This window comes from Mauremys mutica, chromosome 4, assembly GCF_020497125.1.
Source record: "Mauremys mutica isolate MM-2020 ecotype Southern chromosome 4, ASM2049712v1, whole genome shotgun sequence".
Classification (NCBI taxonomy): domain Eukaryota; kingdom Metazoa; phylum Chordata; order Testudines; family Geoemydidae; genus Mauremys; species Mauremys mutica.
Window position 1 is genome coordinate 37,819,944 of NC_059075.1, and position 17,321 is coordinate 37,837,264.

The window sequence follows — 17,321 nt, forward strand, 5'->3', positions numbered from 1 at the left end:
CTTGTGTCCCTACAATCCTGGGACCAACACGGCTATAACTACACTGCATAAAACAGGAAATGTGCATTTTACCCAATAGTAAAATTTAATTCTTCTTCGAGTGATTGCTCCTATGCATTCCAGTTAGGTGTGCGCGCCGCGTGTGCACGGCTCTTCGGAACATTTTTACCCTAGCAACTCCGGCGGGCCGGCTGTGCGCCCCCTGGAGTGGCGCCGCCATGGCGCTGTATATATACCCCAGCCGGCCCGTCCGCTCCTCAGTTCCTTCTTACCGCCCGTGACGGCCAGTTGGAACAGTGGAGTGCTCCTTTACCTCCACAGCCCTAGCGTTTCTCCATTTCTTCAGTGAACATAGTTGGTTAACTCAGTTTAGTTGTTAGATTAGTTGAATAAGTTTAGTTAGATATAGTATAGTAAGGGAATTAGGGGGGTTTAGCCCCTCTTCTTCCACAACCGGTGCGGGCTCATGCCCAAGGCACCGGGGTTTAAGCCCTGTGCGGCTTGCCAGCGGCACATGCCTGTCGGGGACCCGCACGACTCCTGCCTGCGCTGCCTCGGGGAGACCCATCGGCCAGATAAGTGTCCCATCTGCACGACGTTTAAGCCGAGAACTAGAAAGGAGCGGGACACTCGCCTGAAGCAGCTCCTTATGGAGGCGACACTTCAACCTCCCGCGCCGACTCCAGCGGCACCGAAATCGTCATCGGCGCGCAGCGCACCGGCGGCCCCGAGCCGCTCCGGTACCGAGACTGCTCGAGCTCCGCAGCCGGCACCGGCGGCCCAGCACCGTTCCCTCTCTCCATCGAGGAAAAGGAAGACGGCACAGACGGCCTCTAAGCCGCATCCTACGGGACCGCTTGCCCAGCCACCACCGGCGCCTCCGGTACTGGCTGCGGCTGTGCACAAACCGTGCACGGTACCGTCGACTCCGGTGCCGCAAGAGCCATTGAGTCCGGTACCACCCTGCTCCCCGGTGCCAACCGCGGTTGAGCTGCGGCTCCCATCCACGCCCGAGACATTCTCGACGGCGAGAGAGCTCATTGAGCTCACAGAGGCACCGAGCCTCCGGCCCCCGGCACCGCCGGTGCGGGCCGTTCAGTCAGCGGGCAAGCCGGCGATGATGATACAGCTGCCTCCCCCTGCCGGACGAGATGGACGTTGGTCCCGGTCCCGCAGAAGGTCACCGCCACGCCGATCCAGATCTCGGTACCGCTCCCCGTCTCGGCACCGGTCGCAGTCCCGGTACCGCTCAACATCGCGGTACCGGTCGCACTCCCGGAGATGCTCCCGGTCCCGGTCACCCGACCGTCGGTACCGAGGGAGGTCCGGATCCCGGTATCATTCCCAGCACCGCAACTCCCGAAGCCGCTCCCGACGCTGTCGGTCGAGGTCACAGTCGAGCTCCTGGCACCGGTCGAGCTCCCGGCACGGTAACAGTCGCTGGTCCCGCTCTCCATCCCGGCACCGCGATGACCGGCACCGATCCTCGGCACCGCCCAGGGACCTACTGCCGGCGTCCGCGGCGCAATCTTTCAGCGCCTCTGCCCCGCTTTGGCCTTCTCACCAGCCCTCGGTCGCCTCTCAGGCGGGCAGCGGGAGAGATCTCCGGGCCGACCCCCAAGGCCAGGACCACGGACCGCAGCAGTGGGGTTTTTGGGTACCTTGGGCCTACCACGAGCCTCAAGGACTCCCCTTTCCCCCGCGGCACGTGGGCGCCGAACATAGGGTGCCCGAAGCCATGGTGAGCAGACCTTCCCCATCACCCACGGGTGAGGCCCCGTCGCCACTTGGTCCCGCACAGCATCCAGAGTCCGAGGCGGCTTCACACCCCCTCGAGGAACCAGCTCCAGAAGCGGTGGTCCACGGTCTGTCCTCATCATCCTCGCCAGATGAGGCGGTGGCGGGGGCTTCTACGGCAGACCCCCCTCCTATTGACTTGCGGGCCCACCAAGACCTTCTTCGCCGCGTGGCGAAGGCTATCGACCTCCCCGTGGCGGAGGTCCCAGAGGATGACGACCCGGTGACCAACGTCATTGGAGCTGAGGCCCCGCTGCGGGTGGCCCTGCCCTTCATCCGCACCATACAGCGGAATGCCACTACCATCTGGCAGTCACCGGCGTCCGTCCCTCCTACCATGCGTGGCGTGGAGCGGAAGTACTCGGTCCCGCCCACCGGATATGAGTACCTTTATACACACCCGACTCCGGACTCCCTCGTGGTACAGTCCGTAAATGACCGGGAGAGGCACGGGCAGCCCGCTCCGGCGCCAAAATCCAAAGACGCACGGCGCATGGATCTGTTGGGCCGGAAGGTCTATTCGGCGGGTGGCCTCCAGCTCCGGATTGCCAACCAGATGGCTCTTCTCGCTCGGTACACCTTTGACATCTTGGTGTCCCTGGCGAAATTCTCGGAGCTGATCCCGACAGCCTCACGTCAAGAGTTCTTGGCCCTCTTGGAAGAAGGCAGAAAAGCCTCCCGGTCCTCCATCCAGGCCGCTCTGGACTCGGCGGACTCAGGAGCCAGAACCCTGGCCTCAGGTGTGACCATGAGGCGTATCTCCTGGCTGCAGTCCTCCACCTTGCCGCCTGAGGTGCAGTACACCCTTCAAGACCTCCCGTTCGACACACAGGATCTCTTCTCGGAGAAAACGGACTCCAGAATTCAGACCCTCAAAGATGGTCGAATTGCCATCCGCACCTTGGGGATGCACACACCGGCTACCCAGAGGAGGTCATTCCGACAGCAGCCCTACCGGCCCTTTACCCAGGCCAGGTCAAGGCTATATAATAGTCGGCGTGCTAACTTAAACCGCCGTAGACCATCGGGCAACAGACGCGCCCAGGCCCCTTCCAAGGCCCCTCAAGGGCCCAAACAGGCCTTTTGATGGGACGCCCGAGGACGGCCCATCAGTCTCTTTTACAGATCCTACCCCGTTATTTTACAACCGCCTTTCCCACTTCCTTCCGGCGTGGTCCCAAATAACATCGGACAACTGGGTCCTTCGTACTATCCAGTATGGTTACCGCCTTCAGTTTGTTTCACCCCCTCCTTCCCACCCGCCTTCCCCGTCCCTCTTCAGGGACCCCTCTCACGAGCAATTCCTCCTACAAGAGGGCGAGACTCTGTTGAGCTTGGGGGCCATAGAGGAGGTGCCGCACGACATGCGGGGCAGGGGATTTTATTCCCGATATTTTCTCATCCCCAAGGCGAAAGGAGGTCTCCGACCCATACTGGACCTCCGGAAGCTCAACAGGTACCTGCTCAAGCTCAAGTTTCGCATGGTCACTCTGGGGACCATCATTCCCTCCCTGGATCCGGGAGACTGGTTTGCCGCCCTCGATATGAAGGACGCGTACTTCCATGTCGCGATCTACCCTCCCCATCGACGCTACCTGCGCTTCGTGGTCAACAGCGCGCACTACCAGTTTGCAGTGCTACCCTTCGGCCTGTCAACCGCGCCAAGGGTCTTTACCAAGTGCATGGTAGTGGTTGCCGAAACCCTCCGCCATCGTCGCATACATGTCTTCCCGTATCTCGACGACTGGCTGGTGCGCGGGACATCCCGGCAGCTGGTAGTGGACCAGATGACAGAAATACTATCCCTATTTCGGTTCCTGGGCCTTCTCATCAATGCCGAGAAGTCCACCTTAACTCCATCACAACGAGTGGAGTTCATCGGAGCGGTCCTCGACTCCAGTTTAGCCAGGGCCTGCCTCCCTCGATCTCGGCACCAGACAATGGTCTCCATCATCCGGGACCTACACACCTTTCCCACAACGATGGTGCGGTCCTGCCTACGCCTCCTGGGCCACATGGCGTCCTGCACATTCGTGACAACGCACGCCAGGCTGCGCCTTCACCCATTTCAATCTTGGCTGGCGTCGGTGTACCGCTCACATCGCGACCCCATAGACATGGTGGTCACGGTCACGAAGCCTACCCTCGATTTGCTCAGCTGGTGGCTGGACCCAGAGGTCGTGTGTGCAGGAGTCCCGTTCCGCCCTCCTCGCCCATCTGTCACACTGACCACGTGTTGGGATGGGGGGCGTTGGGATGGGGGGCTCACTTGGGCGACCTTCACACACAGGGTCTCTGGTCGCCCCAAGAGCTCTCCCTCCACATCAACGTCCGGGAGCTGCGAGCGATCCGCTTGGCGTGTCTCGCCTTCCGCGCCCGTCTGCAAGACCGCTGCGTGGCGGTTTTCACGGACAACACGACAGCAATGTTCTACGTGAACAAGCAGGGCAGAGCCCGCTCCTCCCTGCTCTGCAAAGAAGCCATGCTCCTGTGGGACTTCTGCGTGACCCACTCGATTCGCCTGGAAGCGTCCTTTCTTCCAGGAGTGCAGAACACGCTGGCCGACCATCTCAGCAGATCGTTCCTTTCCCACGAGTGGTCTCTTCGTCCGGATGTGGTGCACACAATTTTCCGGAGGTGGGGGTTTCCCCAGATAGACCTGTTTGCCTCCAAGGAGAACAGGAAGTGCCATCTGTTTTGTTCATACCAGGGTCACTCCCCAGGCTCCCTGTTGGACGCGTTCCTCTGCTCCTGGACGGATCACCTCCTCTACGCCTTCCCTCCGTTCCTGCTCGTACACCGAGTGCTACTGAAGCTTCGGAGGGACAGGGCCCACGTCATACTCGTTGCTCCGGCCTGGCCAAGGCAGCACTGGTACATCCTGCTGCTCGAGCTCTCCGTTCGGGATCCCATTCCCCTTCCGTTATGGCCGGACCTCATCACGCAGGACTTCGGCAGACTCCGCCACCCGAAGCTTCAGTCCCTCCATCTTACAGCTTGGTACCTGCGTGGTTGACCCACGCAGAGAGGGACTGTTCGGCGGCAGTACAGCAAGTCCTACTTGAAAGCAGGAAGCCTTCCACTCGCTCCACCTACCTCGCGAAATGGAAGCGTTTCGCGCTCTGGTGCGATCAGCGCGGCCTTAATCCCTTCCTAGTCCCTATCCCTACAATCCTGAACTACCTCTGGTACCTTAAAGAACAAGGACTCGCAGTCTCCTCCTTGAAGGTGCACCTGGCGGCCGTGTCCGCCTTTCGTCCATCCATGGGAGGTCGGTCCATCTTCTCCAACCAGATGGTTTCCCGCTTCCTTAAAGGCCTGGACCGCTTGTACCCGCCGGTGCGGCGTCCTACCCCGACCTGGGACTTGAATCTCGTTCTGGCCAGGCTTATGGGACCGCCCTTCGAGCCCCTGGCCACGTGCTCTCTACTCTAGCTCTCCTGGAAGACAGCCTTCCTCGTCGCAATTACATCAGCAAGACGAGTCTCTGAGCTCCGTGCCCTAACGGTTAGTCCACCATACACTGTCTTCCACGGAGACAAGGTGCAGCTTCGACCACACCCGGCCTTCCTCCCTAAGGTGGTGTCGGCCTTTCACCTTAATCAGGAGATCTTCCTTCCGGTCTTCTTCCCGAAGCCGCACGCCTCACCTCGTGAGCAACAGCTTCACACCCTGGACGTCCGCAGGGCCCTCGCTTTTTATATCGAGCGGATGAAGCCCTTCTGGCGTTCGACCCAGCTGTTTGTAGCGGTTGCCGATCGCATGAAAGGTGAGCCGGTCTCCTCCCAGCGGATTTCCTCCTGGGTGACGGCATGTATCCGGACATGCTACGAGCTTGCTCGCGTGCCACCATGTCGCCTGACCGCTCACTCGACGAGAGCGCACGCCTCGTCGGCCGCCTTCCTAGCCCATGTCCCCATCCAGGACATCTGTAGAGCGGCCACCTGGTCTTCTGTTCACACCTTCGCTTCCCACTACGCGTTGGTGCAGCAATCCAGAGACGATGCAGCCTTCGGCTCCGCAGTCTTACACTCTGCCACGTCTCACTCCGACCCCACCGCCTAGGTAAGGCTTGGGAATCACCTAACTGGAATGCATAGGAGCAATCACTCGAAGAAGAAAAGACGGTTACTCACCGTGGTAACTGTTGTTCTTCGAGATGTGTTGCTCCTATCCATTCCAGACCCACCCTCCTTCCCCACTGTCGGAGTAGCCGCCAAGAAGGAACTGAGGAGCGGACGGGCCGGCTGGGGTATATATACAGCGCCATGGCGGCGCCACTCCAGGGGGCGCCCAGCCGGCCCGCAGGAGTTGCTAGGGTAAAAATGTTCTGAAGAGCCGTGCATGCGCGGCGCGCACACCGAACTGGAATGGATAGGAGCAACACATCTCGAAGAACAACAGTTACCACGGTGAGTAACCATCTTATCTATTTTGCACTTTTAATTTTTCATCAACATGAAAAATACAGTAATATCCTCCAGCATTTCAAGTATTACTATTAACATTCTGCTTAAACTTAAACCTATAGTAGGGCTTAGTAGAATTGTCAAACTGCCCAAAGTTTGATTTGGAGTGACATTTGACTGCTAGTTGGAACTGTTTTTGACAGTCCGCATGGGTGAAATTAGTTCTGATGTCATTATTTAATGTTTATTTTTTGTACTAAGATGAGAGACTGGGATCATATGGACTAAAATCACTCATTTGAGGTCGATTTACAGTTCAAACCCAAGTGGACCCATGTGTTAATTGGCATACGTTAAGCTATTCATCCATTCGCTATGACTTTCACAAAACATCTTCGCATTTGGCCCAGAATACACTTTGGTCACTTAGTTTAAACTTTGAAATAATCCCCAAATGTTTTTAATGTCTATTTGATTCTTTTTGTTTAAATGGTTAAGAGGTGTCTGTTATGAATTTGTTATGACAACGGTGTGTTCTGTTTAGTTTTTATATTACTGTGTGGCTTGACAGTAAAATCAAATCTTGTATAACAAACACCTGTGTTGCTTGTTTAAGTTGTTAAAAATAGTGAACGCAAGGTATTGATGCAGGCTCTCAGGCCTTAATTCTTTATGCAGACAATCATCTGAGTTCAGCTTCCGCAGGGCTGATGCCTTTATCCATTGACCTGCTTCTTGGCTATATCCCAAGGCTAGCTAACTCTGCACCAATGTAGTCATTCAGCCTCCCAAAATAAAGCCTCTTTCTAGCCGCCATTGCCTGTTGCGTTGAGGAATAATTCTGGTTTTAGATAGTCTTAAAGAATAACAACAAATTTGTCCATCGTTTTCTACAAATCAGGTTGTCTTTTAGATGCAATAAAAATAACTTCAAATCCAGAGTCACTTGCAGAACTTACATTTCAGTGCTAGGATGCATTTCATTGCAATCCATTCCAAGAATTCTCTTGGCATCAAGAAAAGATTGTACGACTTAAACTTTATCCCAATACTTCTCTGTTTGTTTTTATTTTTGTGGAATGTTTCTTACCTGAACAAATATCCAAACTCGTTTGGTTTATTGGAAAAAAAGAAATAAGAGTTTTCAAAGTTCAGTGATGCTGTACATTCTACTTCACAATACTTTAGCCATGGGTGCCAGAGCCCTCCCAAAAGTGGGAGGTTGGGAACCTGATTCCTGCCCTCTCCCGCCAAGCCAGGGCAGGGCCAGCGAGCCCTCTCCCCCATCCAGGGGGTGGGGGGAAGACAGCCCCCTGCCCACGTCTCCATCCCCCAGGTTCCCCACCCGGGGCACGTGGAGGGACCCGGTTCTACACAGCTGCCCGCACAGCTCTCCCAAACCCAGCTTTGGCTGGTGGGGGGAGGCCTTCGGAGCCGTAACCTGGCCATGATAAGAGCTGGGCAGGCAGCTGTGGGGAGCTGTGGCAGACCCTCCACCTGCCCTGGGTCCACGCCGCAGCTCCTCGCAGTTGCCCACGCAGCTCTTACCGGCACGGAGTCGTGGATCCTGCACCTGTCCTTGGCTGGGCAGGGAATGGGGACGCAGGCTTGGGGCTGCTTTCAGTCCCCCCGCACTTCGAGCAGGTGGAGCATCTGCCACGGCTCCCCACAGCTGCTCGGGATCCCTGGCCTGGTTGTGAGGTAGGGCCTCGGGGGGAAGAAGAGGGGAAGGAGGCGTGGTCTGCCCCAGTGAAAAGTCTGAGGGCCCTTTTGCCCCTCCCCCCCAACTTCTGGTGCCACTGATTTTAGCTTAAACTTACCATAGATGATCCAGGAAAAGATCACACATGACCTATTTATTGTATTCTACAAAATGATCTTGTCTAGAAAACAGAAATAATTGCACTATATTCATTGAGAATAGTGTCAGTTATCAGATTATATATTGTCTCAGATGTTCTTTAGGAAACTCATAGGAACTTACTTTCTTTTACCTTGGATATTGGTATTATTCCAGGATTTGAACAATTAACTTTAAGTCTTGAGTTTTTTTTCTATTCTATTAATCAGATAACATATTCAGAGAGGCTGGTTAACTTTAACTTGGAGAGCTGGATGTAGAGCTCTGCTACTCAACAGATGGCCAGCAGAGGGAGCACAGATGAACAAAACTTATTCCCAGAGATTTTCTGGCAAATTTGGAAATAAAGCAGAATCAAATTGACTTGTGATGCACATAGAATGAAGGGAGACCATCAAAGAAGGCAAATAGGAATCAGAGAGATTTCACTTCTATGATAGCTAATATATGCATTTTATGCTATTAGTCATCTTCCTTTTAACATCACGGAAACTTGCTTATGAGTAAATATTATTTATCCATAGAAGCTATGGTGATTGTGTACATTTGTCCTACTTCACCACAACAGATGCTTATTCTTTAATCCTCAGCTACTGTGCTGTGATGCAACGCATTGGTAGTAATGCTGGCTGTTAAAAACAGATTTCTTATTTTTCAGAGTGCGGCTGCCACTGCAGCTACCTTGGCTTTGCCTGCTGGTGTTACTCCTGTTCAGCAGATACTTACAAATTCAGGTAATTACCTTAACATTAAATGGAATATGGACAAGCTATTTGATTTGCAAATTGTAATTTATTACATTTCTTGTGAAACATTTAAAAATCAGGAAGGAGTTTTGTAGTAAAGGGAGTCTACCATACAGTTCTTGAGGTATATGTATTACAGTGCTACTTTACCAGCATAAAACTTTAAAAGTTTTTATTTAATACACTTCAAACAGTATTGTTTTTCAGCTGTTTAGTATTTGAAAATATAAACATTATATTATTAAGAACAAGAGTACTTGTGGAACCTTAGAGACTAACAAATTTATTTTCAGCATCAGCTTTCGTGAGCTACAGCTCACTTCTTCGGATGCATAGAATGGAACACACAGACAGGAGATATTTATACATACAGAGAACATGCTACTCTGAAACCTGTCATTATATTAAGAGACGGCTTTAAAGACTGCTATGTTTAATAGAAATAGTTTTTCTGAAATAGTAAAGTTGAGGTTTATAACAGTGTAGAAATCTGATTCAGAGCAGAGGTGAAACGTCCAGATCTTAATACAAGGAAAAAAATTCTCTTTTAATTTTACAGGAAGACAAGTGTATACATAGGATCAATCACAAATTATTTATGTCATGGTCAGCAATCTTTCTCTACCTATGAAGTGCTGCTCTTTAGTTAAAGACTACATTTTAGTCACAGGTGTTTTAGTAAAAGTCATGGACAGGGCATGGGAAGTAAACAAAAATTCACAGCCCGTGACCTGTCCATGACTTTTACTATATACCCCTAACTAAAAACGGGGGATGTGCAGTCCAGGGGCACCATGGTGGTTGGGGGTGACCTGAGACCCCGCTGGTGCTGGGAGGCGGTGGACAGCAGCACACAGCCTGGGACCCCCACTGGTGCTTGGGGGGGAGGGTTGACAGGGGTGGCAGGCTCCCTATCCAGCTCCTAGGGCAGTGGTCCCCAACCTTTTCTGGGTGGCGGGCGCCGGACGACAAGCCACCGAGGACCATGGCCGGTGGACAAGCATCCGCTGAAATGCCGCTGAGAAGCGGCAGCGTCAAGAGGCATGGGCGCCGAAGTAGCATCATCAAGAGGCGTCGCTGCCGAAATGCCACTGAAAATCAGCGGCATTTCAGCGGCGGCGCCACCTCTTGGTGATGCTGCTTTTTGGCGGCATTTCAGCAGTGACACCTCTTGATGATGACGCATTTTGGTGGATGCTTGTCCGCTGGCCAGTATGCGGGCGCACATAGATGCCCCGGCAGGTGCCATTGCGCCCGTGGGCACTGCGTTGGGGACCACTGTCCTAGGGGGAAGGGTGGGCAGCGGCTCTCTGCGTGCTGCTCCCACCACAAGTGCCAACTCCACAGCCAATGGGAGTCCCCTGGCCCCTCCACCTAGGAACTACAGGGACAACCGGTGGGAACCAGGGTGCCCCCCACCCTGAGGTAAGTGCCACCCTTCTGCCCCTAGCCTAGTCCCACACACCCTAACTGCTCAGGCAGCCCCTGAGCCAGCACCGGCCGCTGCAGAAGTCACAGAGGTCACGGCATCCGGGGCCTCCGTGACAGACACGCAGCCATACTTATAGTGTTTTCTCAAATGGAGGGGGAGGATGGAAGTGCACGGATTCCTAGGGAGATTGTGCTCCCAAGGTTCAATTCTTTGCATGTGTAGATCCTTACCACCGAGTCTATGCTGTAGATGGAGTGAGGGAGCTAAACCCCTTCCTAGCAGGAGATGATGGAGGTGAGGGTCATCTGGATATCACTTCAGTTCCTCCTTTGTCTTTCTGATAAGAAAGTGGAAGGGTTGAAGCTGAGGTATGTTTTGTCTGTAACTTTATACCCATTGCACAGAGCTGGTGACTATCTTTACAGGCTTCTCAGCTGCAATGAGATGAGACATGGGACTATTGCATGTGCTCTGTGAATTTAGGGATAAGGTGGTAGGACTGTGCCATGGGTAATGAAAGAGACGGGGATAAAGAGAGGCTGTATCATGGAAAGGAGGGATGGGGAAAGAGAATTATACAACACTTGGACTGAAAAAAACCAAACACAATACATGAAAAGAAAAATAGTTTAGATACTATGGAAATCAGGGACATGCAAGAACCTAAATAACTGAAAGTGGCATTAGAGAAGAGAAAGGAAGATGAAAGTGAACAGACATTATAAACTGTTACTTAAAGTAGCTGATGCTGACATTTTATAAAGAAAAATAAATGAAGTTAGAGGATGTATTATATACACACTTGTACAAATGGAGCTCAAACTTGCGAATTGTAAGTTCCAGAGGCTGGGAAGATCCCCCCTCTACTCTGAGTATTAATCTGTCCTTGCTAGGCTTTTATCTATGGAGCATAAGGATATTTTTGAAAAGCAGTTTAAATATTTTTTTCTTCAGAGTTCGTTCTCCACTTGCAAAGCCCATCAGTTTTGGCATCATGATGGTCTTGTTGCCTGTACTTAGATTGCAGTATTGATCCCTCCCCTGTGCTGTGGTTTTATTCGAAGGGCAGTCACAGCAGTTAGTTTGCATTTTTCCTCAGTCACCTTTAAAAATGAGGAGGTAATTACAATAAAAGCCAAATATAGAGTTTAAGTATATACTGAGTTTGAATTGCTCCCCCTCTGAGCATTTGCCCCTCTGACTCCTGGCACATGAAACCCCAGCAGGCCCTAGAAGCCCATTCCAAAACAGTCAAGGACCAAGGGCTTGAGCTCTTCTTTACCCATTCCTCTCCCCCTTAGTGCCCTCAGAGCAAATTGCCACACTCCCTATCTACCTTAATCTAAAGCTGTCTCCTTACTCCAAATGTTAGGAGTAAATTTAAGAATGTAAGCTTAGAATATTCTCATGTCACAACGCTGTCTAACAGCCCTGATGAGGTCTGCAAGGGACAACTCAAAGTCAACCAGGAAGTAAAAATGGCTGGGAAAACAACAAATTGTTTTTTGTTCGAAAACAAATCCAGTAGTTTTATCACGTAAAAAGACCAATCTAAATTGTGAAGTGTTTTCCGTCCGAAACAGCTTTTAGTGCTCGCAGTCATGGTGCTTTTGTGGGGGAGATGCAGAGCAGAAGAATCTTTAAAATTGTTTCTTTTGGAGTGAAGGCCTAGTATAAAAAGCCACTCATACCTGCCTTCTTATACCTTTTGTTTGTCCCAGTCATGGTTCAGCAAATTTTATCTCCCTTGTATTTCTGTTTCTGTCAAGCATAGTAAAGGCGTTAAAGCTGGGAAACTGTAAAATAGCAAGAGAGACAGTTATATTTTACAGTATTGTTTGCCATATACACAAAAAACAGTATTCTACACAGTGCGACTGATCATCTTTTAAGGTAAAAATATTATTCCCTGGCCAACACCACCCCCAAAAAAAGTGGAATGGATTTTATCAAATTTCTAAAATCCTGTAGATGGAGTTGTTCTTCTATTGGCCTGTCAGAGGACAGAAATTAAAGAATTAGCTATCCTTTAGTGCAGTCAGTGAAATTAGTAGACTCAGTGGAAAAAATGCTTGGACTTTTCACATGTTTTGTTAAAAAGAAAAACATAGTTTCCCAACACTGAAATGTACTCAATGCTGGAATACAGCATCTGTTTAACGGCAGATATAAGCCTACACAATAGGATAGAAAGTGTAATTTCTTTGTGTATATCTGTTGTTGGCTTCTGTCCTTTTAAACAGAGACCTTGCAGAAACATGAAATACACTCTTCATATGTAGGGAATGAATATTCAGAAGATTGCTGTGCTGCTTTAGTGAGTTAATCTTTGGCCTCATGTGAGACCTTGTATCACCTGTTAGCAACCTGCCTGTTGTCTCTTTCCTAAACAACTCTTGCATTATGCCCCTTGTAAACATATGGTTGGGTTTTAAAGACAGTCCTGTCCAAAGCTTTGAAGACTTGTTGTTTTGAAGTTGTAGATGTGGCGTGTTTAAAATATTAAAATTAATAATTCTCAACCTGTTACTTGTAAGATGAACTTTCTATCTTAATTATGCTCAGTCTTTTTCCAGGTGACAACTTTGAAAAAGATGATAATTTTAAGATGTGGATTTTTACATTTTAAGTGATTTTGTTTTCATTGCAGGCCAGATCCTGCAGGTAGTTAGAACTGCAAATGGAGCTCAGTATATCATTCAGCAACAGCAGCCAGTGGTTCTACAGCAGCAGGTTATACCACAGATGCAGCCTGGTGGTGTACAAGCTCCTGTTATACAGCAGGTAAAGAGGAACATTTTGAATAAGTGGGCTCAGACTTAAAACTAACCCAGTAGGAAGGTTTTCCAGTAGTTTGCATTTTTAAGTACAAAGGTGTGTGTTCTTTTGTTTGAATTGCATGCCAACAATGAAAAATTAAGAGAGCTTCATAAAGAAATGGGGATTTAAAAAAATTATTTGATGCCTTAAAAATTCTGTATCTTTGGCTTCTGTGCAGGATCTTCCTACCTGATCTGCATCCAGTGTTACCAATTTTTTTTAAGTTATCACAATATTAAAAGTGAAGTTATAAAAATCTTTGTTTACTTTTCTGTGTTTGATAACTATGTTTGTGACTGTGTTCCTTGAAATAGTATAAAGAAGTGACAGGTTTCAAATGTTTTCAGTAAGTAATTATTCTGTTAGTATTGTGTATGCACGATTGCTAATATAAAATCCTTTTGTCAGGTTTTGGCTCCTATCCCTGGAGGGATTTCCCAGCAGACAGGAGTGATTATTCAGCCACAGCAAATCCTATTTACAGGGAACAAAACACAGGTCATACCCACAACAGTGGCAGCTCCTACACCGGCACAAGCACAGATTACTGCTGCCGGTCAGCAGCAACCACAGCAACAGGCGCAACCACAAGCACCGCTTGTACTCCAAGTTGATGGAGCTGGAGACACATCTTCTGAAGAAGAAGAAGATGAGGAAGAAGATTATGATGATGATGAAGAGGAAGACAAAGAAAAAGATGGAGGTGAAGATGGCCAGGTTGAAGAGGTAAAATTTGATAAAATGCTTCTAAAAGATTAGAAAATATTTAGACGTTAATGTTGACCTTTCCATAATTTTGGGGCAAATACCCAAAGGCAAACTTCTTTAAATAGGGAGTTATTACTAAGATAACATCCTTTATTGTAGTCAGAGCACAGTACGAGTTAGGAACTCCAGATTGCTAATTTCAGATGATAGATTTTTTTGGGGGGGTGGTATGTGATCTTGGGCAGGTCTACACTACCACTTATGTTGATATAACTTAAGTCATTTAGGGGTGTGAAAAGGCCAAACATCCTCCCTCCTTCCAGAGTGATACAGATTACAGCAACCTAAGCGCAGTCCACATTGAAGTTATGTCGCCTCTCACGGAGGTGGAATAATTATGCAAATGGGAGAGCTCTCTCCTGTTGGCATAGAGCGTCTTCACCAGATGTGCCTCAGCAGTGCAGCTGCACCAAAGCAGCACTTCTATGTATTAAATTAAACTATTGCAAACGGTTTCATAAACGTCTTCAGCAATGAAGAGATTATAAAAGAAATAGTAGGGCCCAGAATCAAGTCGCAAGTGGCCTCCAGCCTTAATATCATAGAATCATAGAATCTCAGGGTTGGAAGGGACCTCAGGAGGTCATCTAGTCCAGCCCCCTGCTCAAAGCAGGACCAAACCCAACTAAATCATCCCAGCCAGGGCTTTGTCAAGCCTGACCTTAAAAACCTCTAAGGAAGGAGATTCCACTACCTCCCTAGGTAACCCATTCCAGTTCTTCACCACCCTACTAGTGAAAAAGTTTTTCCTAATATCCAGCCTAAACCTCCCCCTCTGCAACTTGAGACCATTACTCCTTGTTCTGTCATCTTCTACCACTGAGAACAGTCTAGATCCATCCTCTTTGGAACCCCCTTTCAGGTAGTTGAAAGCAGCTATCAAATCCCCCCTCATTCTTCTCTTTTGCAGACTAAACAATCCCAGTTCCCTCAGCCTCTCCTCATAAGTCATGTGCTCCAGCCCCCTAATCATTTTTGTTGCACTCCGCTGGACTCTCTCCAATTTATCCACATCCTTCTTGTAGTGGGGGGCCCAAAACTGGACACAGTACTCCAAATGAGGCCTCACCAGTGCTGAGTAGAGGGGAATGATCACATCCCTCGATCTGCTGGAAATGCCCCTACTTATACAACCCAAAATGCCATTAGCCTTCTTGGCAACAAGGGCACACTGTTGACTCATATTCAGCTTTTCGTCCACCGTAACCCCTAGGTCCTTTTCTGCAGAACTGCTGCCCAGCCATTCGGTCCCTAGTCTGTAGCAGTGCATGGGATTCTTCCGTCCTAAGTGCAGGACTCTGCACTTGTCCTTGTTGAACCTCATCATATTTCTTTTGGCCCAATCCTCTAATTTGTCTAGGTCCCTCTGTATCCTAGCCCTACCCTCCAGCGTATCAACCACTCCTCCCAGTTTAGTGTCATCTGCAAACTTGCTAAGGGTGCAGTCCACACCATCCTCCAGATCGTTAATGAAGATATTGAATAAAACTGGCCCCACCACCGACCCTTGGGGCACTCCACTTGATACCGGCTGCCAACTAGACATGGAACCATTGATCACTACCCGTTGAGCCCGACCATCTAGCCAGTTTTCTATCCACCTTACCATCCATTCATCCAGCCCATACTTCTTTAACTTGCTGGCAAGAATACTGTGGGAGACTGTATCAAAAGCTTTGCTAAAGTCCAGAAATAGCACATCCACTGCTTTCCCCTCATCCACAGAGCCGGTTATCTCATCATAGAAGGCAATTAGGTTAGTCAGGCATGACTTGCCCTTGGTGAATCCATGCTGACTGTTCCTGATCACTTTCCCCTCCTTTAAGTGGTTCAGGATTGATTCCTTGAGGACCTGTTCCATGATTTTTCCAGGGACTGAGGTGAGACTGACTGGCCTGTAGTTCCCTGGATCTTCCTTCTTCCCTTTTTTAAAGATGGGCACTACATTAGCTTTTTTCCAGTCATCCGGGACCTCCCCCGATCGCCATGATTTTTCAAAGATAATGGCCAATGGCTCTGCAATCTCATCGGCCAACTCCTTTAGCACCCTCGGATGCAGCGCATCTGGCCCCATGGACTTGTGCTCGTCCAGCTTTCCTAAATAGTCCCGAACTACTTCTTTCTCCACAGAGAGCTTGTCACCTCCTCCCCATACTGTGCTGCAGAGTGCAGCTGTCTGGGAGCTGACCTTGTCTGTGAAGACAGAGGCAAAAAAAGCATTGAGTTACACTAGCTTTCTCCACATCCTCTGTCACTAGGTTCCCTCCCTCATTCAGCAAGGGGCCCACACTTTCCTTGACTTTCTTCCTGTTGCTAACATACCTAAAGAAACCCTTCTTGTTACTCCTAACATCTCCGGCTAGAGGCTACTGTAGCCCTTCGCAGTACGGGCATTGATGCTGTTCCTGTTCTTCGTCTCGCTCGAGGTCCCTGCCGTGGCACCACTCCCACAGTGTGGTGGGAATATGAAGAGGCCAAAAGATAGATTCAGTCATTTTCCTTGTTCCATTGGTTAATCACCATCGCTATTAAAAACTTTTGCCTAACTTCTAATTTGAATTTGTTTGCCTTTAACTTTCAGCTGTTAGATCTTTTTATGCCTTTGTCTGCTAGATAAGAGCTCTTTAATAGCCTTTATTTTCTCTCTATGAAGGTACTTAGGCACTGTAATCAAGACACCTCTCACTCTTCTTTTTGATAAACTAAACAGATTGAGCTCATATGGCAGGAGATTTAAAGGTATTTTCTCTTGAGCTCAAATAATTTTTATGGGTTTTTTTCAGCACCCCAATCCACTTTTGCAACATTCTTTCTTAAAAAAAAAAAAAAGTGGACTCCACATTTATGCAGCATTCCAGTATCAGTCTCATTGCTGTCATATACAGGGGTAAAATCACCTCCCCACTTCTACTTTCCCCTCTTTATACCTCCAAGGATTGCATTAGCCCTTTTTGCCACAGCTTTGTACTGGGTGCTTGTGCTCAGTTGCTTGTCCACTGTTACCCCTAAATTCTTTTCAGAGTCATTGCTTTCCAGGATATAGTCCCTCATTCTGCAGGCACAGCCTATATTCTTTATTCCTAAATGCATAACTTTGCACCTGTCTTTAATAAAACACATTTTGTTTGAATGGACTCAGCTTACCAAATGATCCAGATTGTGCTGTGTGATTGCTCAGTCATCGTTATTTACCACTCTGCCAATCTTTGTCTGCAGTGTTTATCAGCAGTAACTTTATATTCTTCTTTGAGTGATTGCTCATGTGCATTCCACTATAGGTGTGCGTGCTCGTTGCATGCAGCGGTGCCAGAAGTTTTGCCCCTAGCGACCCCTGGAGTGGCGCCTCCATGGCGTGGCATAAGGGGGGCTGCATGCTTCCCCCACCCTCAGTTCATTCTTGCCACCAGTGAAGGTGCATTGAAACTGCTTTGCTCCAGCTTGGCTTGAACGTCCCTCTTGGACTCTTAGTTCATAGTTAGTAGTACCTG

At 49.4% G+C, this 17,321-nt stretch overlaps 1 protein-coding gene across 9 annotated transcripts in view; it reads left to right on the forward strand.

Annotated features, from left to right (window-relative positions):
* The window catches only part of GTF2A1 (general transcription factor IIA subunit 1), a 78,851-nt gene that overhangs the window by 47,007 nt on the left and 14,523 nt on the right, over positions 1-17,321 (forward strand). For all 9 annotated transcript variants that reach the window (XM_045015150.1, XM_045015153.1, XM_045015151.1 and 6 more), the window contains 3 exons: positions 8,726-8,801; positions 12,896-13,029; positions 13,474-13,791. In XM_045015150.1, the coding sequence (XP_044871085.1) occupies positions 8,726-8,801; positions 12,896-13,029; positions 13,474-13,791 (528 nt within the window). The remainder of the gene's footprint in view (positions 1-8,725; positions 8,802-12,895; positions 13,030-13,473; positions 13,792-17,321) is intronic.